Source organism: Trypanosoma grayi, assembly GCF_000691245.1.
Source record: "Trypanosoma grayi strain ANR4 Tgr_813_V1, whole genome shotgun sequence".
Classification (NCBI taxonomy): Eukaryota; Euglenozoa; class Kinetoplastea; order Trypanosomatida; family Trypanosomatidae; genus Trypanosoma; species Trypanosoma grayi.
Window position 1 is genome coordinate 1 of NW_008826432.1, and position 7,727 is coordinate 7,727.

Genomic DNA, 7,727 nt, shown 5'->3' on the forward strand with positions numbered 1-7,727 from the left:
CCTTCATTTCTTTGTTCCTGCTGTGCGTTGTTGGGTAGCTGTGTGTGTGGCGTTTGTGTGTATTCCTTTTCTCTCCCGCGGTCTCTGTTTCCTTTTGCATGGTGTCATAGTTGGAGCGAGAAGGAGTTTGTCCGGCCATCATCGTTGTCGTGCGTGGTTCTCTGTTTAGCTGCGAGTTGGAGAGCGGGTAGCTGGGCTGCTTCACGACCAAGCTTACGTTCGTTTCTGTTTTTTTTTCTTCCTTGTGCGCGTCAATATATATATATATATATTGGTGCCCAGTTGATTGCTTGTACGTTTCTAATCCCACGAGGGGAACGCCGTGTCACCAGTACAGACATGAGCAGCACACGGCGCACCGCGACATCAACGTCGTTCCAACAACTGTTCAGTGTGTCGCGGAGTCCTAGCACGAGTGTACAGCGCCAAAGTCGTCTCTCTCCGAACCGTAGCACGACTCGCACCCGTGTCAGAAAAAGCCGCTCGTCCACTCCGAACCACAGCAAGTTCAGCAGCCGTGTGATGGATGTGACGCCTCTCTTCAGTGTGGAAGGCGCCGTGCGTCACGTGGAGGTTGTGAGCGACCACGTTGCGTGGACGGCCGACACTGACGGCTCGATTCGTGCCCGTGCCGTTCCAAAGGGGACGGAGATGAGGGTGCTGGAGGGTCGTGCGGGTGCCTTCTGCACGTGTCTGCTTTTTATTGAACAAACGGGCAAGGTGTGGGCGGCATTTAGCGACGGGTTCATCCGCGTCCATGACGTCGCCAGCTTTGCACTGGAGGGTGAGTTTCTACAGCACGATGGGGCAGTGGAGTGTATGGTTGAGATGGAGGGGTGCGTCTACACTGGTGGCCGGGACTGGAAGATATACCGTTGGGATAAGACTACTTGTCAGTACGAGCGGCTGTTCTTCGGCCACAGCAATACCGTCCGCTGCTTCTGCCCGTATTCTGGCGCGACGGGCGGCGTGCTTTTCTCGGGGAGCGACGACGGCACGGTGAGGGCGTGGGACCCCTACGCCCCTGTAGAGATGACGAAAGACGAGAAGACGTGCATGCACACGTTTGTTGGGCACTCGCTGGGAGTCCTTGCGCTTGAGCTTGTTGCTCCGAACAATCAGTTGTGGTCCGCCGGGGAGGACGCCACAATACGTGTGTGGGATCTTCAAACATTGCAGTGCGTCAAGGTGCTGCGTGGCCACTCTGCGCCGGTCAGCTGCTTGACGCTTGTAGATCACCGTGTGTGGAGCGGCGACAAGCACGGGCGAATGCTGCTGTGGAGCCCCAAGGCACTCGCACCGGTGCAGGACCTGTCGCAGTTGGCGCAGCTGGGACACACATCGGTGCTCGCCATCCGCAAGATTGTGCCGACTGTTGCGTGGAAGGTATGGAGCACAGGGTCTGCCGGCCATATTCAGTGCTGGAACGCCGAGTCTGTGCCGATCGTGCTTGAAGCCGACTCACTGGGCGAGATTGCCCCACTGCCAAGAGAGGGAGAGGGGGAAAAGGGTGTGACCGCCAAAGCCCATGAGGATATTGGGGCGTTGCGCAGCGAAGTGACGAGGCTGACGAAGCTGTTGGAGTCTGAGCGCCGTAGAGCGAAGCTTGAACTGTTCCATGAGAAGCAGTCCCAGCAGGCGCTGAGGGACGACAACACGCCACTACGACAGAAACTGCGCGATCGACGCCCACCTGACGGCGGTGCGGCGACGGACGAAGGAGATCTTACATCGCGAGTGGGTTCAGATCCTGCCCGTCCGCGTTCCTGTGAGCTGACAACGATGCCGGGCGATAATGTGGGGTATGGTGGTAGTGCCGGTGCATGTGATACCCCCAGTTTGACCGCTATGACGGTCCTGGGGGAGTCTGGCTGTGAAGGATCGGTGGCAGTGCTGAGGGCTGTAGAAGCAAGGCTTGCTGACACGGAGGAAGAGTACGCTGCGTTGCAAACGTTCGTTGACAGCCGTCTGAAGCCGCTGATCTCGCGGCTGAAGCGCACAAACGGCGAGAAGGACCTCGACCTGCGNTGGTGACGCTCCTTCCATTGTCACGCACCATGAGCGGCGCTTCCAGGGTGATGCGTGGCCCGAGGTCCTTCTCAGCGACGCGTCGGGGCTGCGCACGGCGTTCTGCCGCGACGTGGCGCAGGCGCTGGGGGTACCTGTCGAGTGTCTGTCGCGCTTGACGGTGGCCATCGGGGGTGGTGACCTGGTAGGCCGAGTGTCTGTCACGCACAGCATGGCCATCCCTGCGGAGGAAATTCAGCGCCGACTTCGGACGCATGCCTTTCCTGGTGTTATTGAAATATACGCCCGCACAGTCGTGTGGAAGCACAACGAACTTAAGAGGGCTCTCGCGACTGCCGAAGAAGAGAAGAGTGTGTTGAAGGAGTTGCTGAGCAGCGTCGCCAGCGGCGAAAAGAATCGCGAGCAGACCATCGTTGCGCAGAGTGAAGAGATAGCGCGGCTTCATAAGGCAGTCGAGAAAACGACAGAGGAGAAGCTGTTTCTGCAAAGGGAGTTGAAAGGCCTCCAAGAACGCTTTGTATCAGCTCAAGAAGAAAATGCCAAAATGGAGGAAGAGTACGCTGCGTTGCAAACGTTCGTTGACAGCCGTCTGAAGCCGCTGATCTCGGGGCTGAAGCGCACAAACGGCGAGAAGGACCTCGACCTGCGAGCCAAAGCGGATCTGATTCGGCAGCTGCGGGAGGAGGCGGGCTTGTGTCGGGGGGATGGTGAAGGATCGCTGGCAGTGCTGAGGGCTGTAGAAGCAAGGCTTGCTGACACGGAGGAAGAGTACGCTGCGTTGCAAACGTTCGTTGACAGCCGTCTGAAGCCGCTGATCTCGCGGCTGAAGCGCACAAACGGCGAGAAGGACCTCGACCTGCGGGCCAACGCGGAGCTAATCCGGCAACTGCAGATGAAGTTGGAGGGTTTGAGCGGGGCTAATTCCGCACTGCAGGAAGATGTAGCTGTTCCCAGGAAGCGAGTAGAGGTCTTGCAGTATGATGGACAAAGTATTCGGGGTAATGGCCGTTCACAAAGAGACCGAAGCGCTGTGCTGTCTGCGGAGAGAGTCGAGACGGAGGAGTATAGGGAACGTCATTCTTACGCGTTGCGTGGACCCGCGGTGGTTTCTTTTGATGATTGCCCAGTTGCGAGGAATGCCGTGTCTGCGGGTGATGCGGAGCTGGCGAAGTGCACTTCCACACTGCAGGTGGGGGCTGAGAGCAGCGACGCCGAACGAGACGTGTTGTTGGCCAGAGTGGAGGCGCTGAATACGGAGGTAGAAAGAGCTTGGGGGGAGAGGGACACTGCCCTCCGTGCCTTGAGGGCGCTGGAAGAAGAATGCGGTGCGTTGCGAGAGCAGCTGCGCCGCTCGCCAAAGTCTGCAGTGGTGGAGGAGCAGCAGCGGGCCCTCCGCGCCTTGTGCGACGATGAGGCGCGTCGCCGGCGGATGGCGGAGGAGGATCTGCGGCGCTGCGTGCAGGAGCTGGAGCGCCAACGCCGGAAGGTGGACGAGACGACCCAGCTTCTGCTGGGCGACGGCTCTTCGCTCGCCGCGCAGAATCTCGCGCTCTCTGTGCGCCTTAGCGACATTGAGACTGTGGCGGAGGAACTGCGCGTTCGCTTGAACGACGCGCTGCGGCGTCTGAACGAGGCGGGGGAGGACGGCGAGAAGATGCGGGAGTACATTCTCGGACTGCGCGCATACCGACCACCTCAGCTGGAGGCGTTGCTGTCGCGATTGGAAGAGTCCGGGGCGTCGCACGGCTCAGGCGGAATTGAGCGCCTGCGGCGGGTGATGGACCATCGAGGCGCGCGCGAGATGGCGGACTCCACCGGACCCCAGGTTCTTTTCAGCAACGACGGCGATGATCGCAGAGCTCTCTCGGGGGGGAGCGTCCGCGGCTGCTTGAATCGGCAGGATTGCACGCCTCCCTGACAGGTGTGTGTCTGTGGGANTTTTTTTTTCTCCCTTTTTCGGGTTGCGAGGGGACTGGCTGATCTTTCCTTTCTTTTTGTAGTGAGAACGATTTTCCTTTTTTTTTCTTATATCTGTGCAGGGATTGACGCACTGCGTGAGTGTTTAAAGGCCCAGCCTGCTCAACCCTCTCCGCCTTGTGCTGGAGGCGGGTAGGAACGTGGTTTGGGCACTTTTTTTTTTTTGGTTAGCACCTATTTATTTTTGTTTATTGCGAACGAGCTGTCTTCGAGAATTATCTACCCTTTGATGGATGTAAGTGTTGATGATGCACAATACGATAGAGATACGTGAGTGAAACGCAAAATGCTTTTCCCTGATTTTTTTTTTTTGTTCGGGTCTGCAGAGCGAAGTGAGTCACTTACTGTTCCGCAGTGGAAGCTACATTGCATGGCCTAGAGTGATCTTCGGTTGACTGCGAAGAAGAGCAAGAGGAAGGAGATGCGTGAGAAGAAATGCCACGCCAAGGAGTGTCACACTGAAGGCATAAAGGTCGCTTTCTTGTGCGCAAGACAGCAAGTGAAATGTCTCATGGATGGATGTTGTCTCATTCTCCGAGCACAGTCACGCATATGGGGACTGCTCTCCGGCGACTGATGGTCGGTTTGCAACCCGGTTGACTGTTTGGTTTCTAAGGAATTGATGCTATTTGCGGCGATGCTGCTGGGTTCAATACTTCGTCTGGATTAGAGTCTCTTTTGATGGTGCTGTTGTGATGTTCACGAATGGTGCTTGCATGCACGCCACTCGTGCTACAGTGATGTCATTTCTTCTTTGCAGAGCTGTGAAAACGGCTGCTGCAAATAATCGTCCAACGTGTCACAATCGGGTATAAGAGGTCAGCCCGACGCGTAGGAGGCACCGCTGTGTGTGATTGACTGTGCATGACTCTTTTACGCTAAGGGCATCGTATCTCGTATGAATTGTTTGCGGTGCCTTGCAGCATCCTCCTTTCAGGGCTCTCCTAAGCGGCCCATTATGTACTACGAAAAAGGCACGTGTGTGGTGGGTGTGGTGTTTTTTTTTTCTCTCCGCAGTTCTGTGGCTGCTGTTGTTTGCCCTGTGCTGGCCTGTTTGTCCCTGAGTGAGTGTGTGTGTGCGCCTCTCCTCTCTCTTTCCTCTTTTGCGCAGACCACCTGCTGAGGCAATTCTGGCAATGATGACTGTGGGGCGCCACGTTCTGTCCGTGCTGGCTCTCGTGCTGTGCTGCGCGTCGCTGTGCGTGTCGGCTGCTGCCACACAGACGGAGGCAAGCGTGGAAAAGTCAGTGCCGACGACACTGTTGGTGAAGGCTGAAGCCTTTAAGAATTCACTTAGACCGGAGACGGAAGCACGCATCGCTGACGTTGAGAAGTTCTTTCCGTCCAAGCTTCAAAGTGTGAAAACTTTGTCTGAGCAGACTGCTGCAAAGGAGAAGGATGTCACTGTTTCTGCGACAACAGCGTGGGCTGCAAAGGATACGGCATTGGAAGCAGCAGGAGAGGCTGAGAAAGTCGTGATAGAAGCCAAACGAATTGTCATGGAAGCTAGACAAGCGGCGAGAACACCTTCAATGGCTAAGAAATTCCTTGAGGAAAATAAAGAAAAGGCGGAAAATGTCATACGGAGCGCTCAAATGGCAGCAACGGACGCTAAGTCAAAGGCAGCGGCAGCAAGTGCGGCAGCGACTTCTGCCTGGGAGGCGGTGAAGGCCACAGAGCAAGCTGTGAATAAGGTTGCGAATGATGAAGCGCTGCTAACAACCGATACGAAATCTAATGAGACATTGATGCTGGCTGTTTTTATTGTGCTGAGGAAGATTGAAGGCCCCGTGAAAGCGGCAGTGGATGCTGAAGAAGCGGCAGCGAACGCCACTTTGGCTGCGGAAGAAGCCGAGCAGCAGGCAAGTGCTGCCGAAACTGCCGCGAACGACGTCAGAACTGGTATAGATCGACTAACAAGTATTGTTCAAAGAGTTTATGAAAGTGTGGAACAGGGAAAAGCAGAGAAGTTGAAAAGTAAAACGCTGGAAGAAGGCACTGTGTCACGTACCGACAACGCAGACTCCCTCGATGCCCCGCCCGAAAATGAGGCTGGCACCGCGGGCGAAGCTGCTGCGTCAGCGGGGGGCTCCCTTGCCTCTGCCTCTGCGAGTGACAAGGACAACGGCAAGACGATTGCTAACCTCTACGTGGGCGACAGCAGCGCACCAGCATGGGCCCAAGCGCCGTCTCTGCTGCTTAAGTTACTGGCAGCGCTGTTCTGCACTGCCGTGTGGTAAATGCTACGGCAATGATTAGTTTTCTTGCGATTGTGTGTTGCTCTGTGGATCATTCCCAGAGGGTTTGGTGTCTTTTCTTCTTTCTTTGCTGCCAGGCATGCGGGGTCCAGCGTTGCTGTCGTCCCCGGTGCCTGTACATAATTGGGTGCTCTACCACTGGTAAGGTGTTGCACCCGTTTTCTCCCCTCTCCTGGGTGTTTGGGCTTTGCTTGCTGCGCCGCTGTGCGCTGCTTCCGAAAGTGGGTTCTATTTCGTAAGCGAACACATTGTTCTGGTGCGCCACGCTGCATGCTGAACAGTTGTGATGCCTTGCACCGCTGCCTGTCTGTTGCTGCCGTTGCTTGCCCTGTCCTGGCTTGCTTGCCATTGGGTGTGTGAGTGTGTGCCTCTTCTCTCTCTTTCCTCTTTTGCGCAGACCACCTGCTGAGGCAATTCTGGCAATGATGACTGTGGGGCGCCACGTTCTGTCCGTGCTGGCTCTCGCGCTGTGCTGCGTGTCGCTGTGCGTGTCGGCTGCTGCCACACAGACGGAGGCAAGTGTCGGACTGAGGGGCCACCGCCACCGCGGCACAGTGAGCGCAACGGAGGCGCAGGTTAACAAAAAAGTGGCAAAGGTACCCTCTGTCGAAGAAAGGGAGACTAAAATTCGGGAAGTTCTAGAGAAAGCAAAGGCAGACGGTATTCTGAAACAAGCTTACGATTTGGCTGGTACTGCCATTAAACTGGGGGAGGCTGCCGCTACTGTTGTGCCAGCAGCGTTGGCTGCGAAGGGGCCCGCCGAGGAAGCAGCAGGAAAGGCTGAGGCGGCTGTGAGAGAGGCCGACCGAGTTGCCGGTGAGGCTGAAGCAGCCGCAAGCACACCTGCCGCAGCCAAGGAGTACCTTGAGGGAAAGAAAGAAAAAGCCATGGAGGCCATCAGGAATTCTGAGGAGGCCGCCCAGAAAGCCAAAGCGAAGGCCTTGATCGCACGCAACGCGGGTAGAGCAGCCCTCGAGAAGGCAAATGCAACCGCAGCAGCAGCAGCGGCGGCCGCAAAGGAGCCAAACCTTATTTTATGTGGGGAAGCTGGTACTTCACTTGAACTTGTATCAAAGGAAGATGAAGACGAAGACAAAAAGAAACAGAAAATGGAACAGAGAACGAAACAGATGGGTGAGCTGGCGGTTAGTGTTGTTGCAGCAACGGACATTCTGAAGAAACTGGAGCCAGCGGAGATGGCGGCAAGAACTGCTCAAGAAGCGGCAGGGAACGCCACGTCGGCTGCGGATAAGGCCGACCAGCAGGCAACAGCTGCGGAAGCTGCAGCGAAGACGGTACAAAGCCATATTGGCCGTCTGGGTGAGATTGTTGAGGCCGAGAAACAAAGGGTGGAGCAGGAGAAGCTGAGGAAGCAGGAAGAGGAGCTGAAGAGACAGGAAGAGGAACGTCGGAAAGCAGAGGAGGATCTGAAGCGCCGGACGCTGGAGGCTGGCACCGCGGGCG

General features: G+C 56.5%; 4 protein-coding genes across 4 annotated transcripts; all 4 read left to right on the forward strand.

The window, feature by feature from the left end:
- Positions 1-339: 339 nt before the first annotated feature.
- Positions 340-2,034, forward strand: DQ04_08131000 (hypothetical protein; the record flags this gene model as incomplete). The annotated part of the gene is made up of 1 exon (XM_009315442.1): positions 340-2,034. The coding sequence occupies one exon, from the start codon at positions 340-342 to the stop codon at positions 2,032-2,034; it is 1,695 nt and encodes a 564-aa protein (XP_009313717.1).
- A 205-nt stretch (positions 2,035-2,239) lies between these two features.
- DQ04_08131010 (hypothetical protein) lies at positions 2,240-3,946 on the forward strand (the record flags this gene model as incomplete). Its single annotated transcript, XM_009315443.1, has 1 exon — positions 2,240-3,946. The coding sequence occupies one exon, from the start codon at positions 2,240-2,242 to the stop codon at positions 3,944-3,946; it is 1,707 nt and encodes a 568-aa protein (XP_009313718.1).
- A 1,195-nt stretch (positions 3,947-5,141) lies between these two features.
- Positions 5,142-6,245, forward strand: DQ04_08131020 (hypothetical protein; the record flags this gene model as incomplete). The annotated part of the gene is made up of 1 exon (XM_009315444.1): positions 5,142-6,245. The coding sequence occupies one exon, from the start codon at positions 5,142-5,144 to the stop codon at positions 6,243-6,245; it is 1,104 nt and encodes a 367-aa protein (XP_009313719.1).
- Positions 6,246-6,685: 440 nt separating this feature from the next.
- On the forward strand, positions 6,686-7,727 carry DQ04_08131030 (hypothetical protein; the record flags this gene model as incomplete). Its single annotated transcript, XM_009315445.1, has 1 exon — positions 6,686-7,727. A coding segment is annotated over one exon (1,042 nt), but the record flags the coding sequence as incomplete, so codon positions are not given.